General features: G+C 42.8%; 1 protein-coding gene across 1 annotated transcript; it reads right to left on the bottom strand.

Moving 5' to 3' along the window:
* Window positions 1-319, bottom strand: LACBIDRAFT_316144 (uncharacterized protein; the record flags this gene model as incomplete). The annotated part of the gene is made up of 2 exons (XM_001878300.1): window positions 1-155; window positions 238-319. The coding sequence occupies 2 exons, from the start codon at window positions 317-319 to the stop codon at window positions 1-3; spliced, it is 237 nt and encodes a 78-aa protein (XP_001878335.1).
* Between the last annotated feature and the right edge of the window lie 1,065 nt (window positions 320-1,384).

Below are 1,384 nucleotides of genomic sequence, written 5' to 3'. Positions count from 1 at the left end.
TTATTTCAAGACTTCACCAGTAACTCGCCCGAGCAAGATAAGATTATGGGGTGCATTCGGAACGTGAAGCACATTATTGAGAGTGATGGGATAGGCTTTTCCATCAACGTGGGAGATTAATTTAACTGTTCCCATCCCTAACACTGGTTGATTTCCTAATCCCTTAACAAAATGACCTGAGGTAGGAGTATATTCTCTAAAATAACTCCTTTCCGGTGTAATATGTGAAGTACACACTGAATCCGCAACCAGGAATCAGCTGTGAGCAAAGCAAATGCCATTTCGGGCGCGCCATCAATTCCTGCAAACCCAAAGTCATCAGTGACTTCATTTGCATGTGCTCCTCCAAACTTTGGCTTCTTGTCATTTGATTGATTGTTTGATTTAGATTGGCAATCTGCTTTGATGTGGCCATGCTTGCCACATCTAAAGCATGTTATTTTCAGATTGTATTTATTCTTGCCCTATTTGGCTGGCAGGGCCATATCGTCGGTGCCTTGAATCTTGAGTCTTCTGTCATGCTTGAAGATTCTGGCAATTGATTTAGGTGCATCAGTGAGGGCAGATGTGTCAATAGATGAAATATAATTATTCCAACTATCTGGAAGTGATGTGAGTAGGATGATAGAAAATTCTGCATCCTCAATTTTCTGTCCAAGATGGTGCAACTCCTCTTGATAACCTCTAAGGGTCCAGAAGTGATCTTCAATGCTAGTGCCATCCTCGCACTTAGCCCTGAATAATTTTCTTCAGGCAAGGACAATTCCTAACAGCCCTTGGGCTTCCAGCAGACCCTTCAATGTATCCCAGGCTTCTTTCAACAATTTCGAGCTAGCAACGTATACCAATAGTTTGTCTGCTACTCGTAATCTTATTGTCGATAAAGCCGTCCTGTCCTTCTTATCCCATGCTGTTTTCTGGTTGACGTCCAACGGTGCTGTACCAGGATCCACGTATTCCCACAGACTCTGATCCGTCAAGATATCCATCATCTTGATCTTCCATACTGCGTAATTGTCCGCACCTTTAAGCAGCTCAATCCGGTAAATGTTCGATGATCCTGTGGTCTCCATGTGCTGTTACATAATCGATAATGTAAAGGGTGATAATGGTGTGATAAGGTTGTATAGTAGTTTGTAGTGTGTTTAGGCTTTGGGGCCCATAACCTGTTGGAGCAGCTAATACGAGGGAGTATAAAGCAAGAAGGATAATGAATTGGGGGCTCTCGAGCCCTCCTTATATACTACAATATGTAACTACTAGAATACTCTACAATATACTACTTAGTCCTAGATAGGTTGAGTGTGCATGAGAGCACGCACTGCATCAGCGTGCTGGAGTTGCCAGTCCACTATGGCTATCCAACACAACCAAGATTATTTAG

Source organism: Laccaria bicolor, genomic scaffold (assembly GCF_000143565.1).
Source record: "Laccaria bicolor S238N-H82 LACBIscaffold_6 genomic scaffold, whole genome shotgun sequence".
NCBI classification, from domain to species: domain Eukaryota; kingdom Fungi; phylum Basidiomycota; class Agaricomycetes; order Agaricales; family Hydnangiaceae; genus Laccaria; species Laccaria bicolor.
This window is presented reverse-complemented; position numbering and strand designations above follow the sequence as displayed.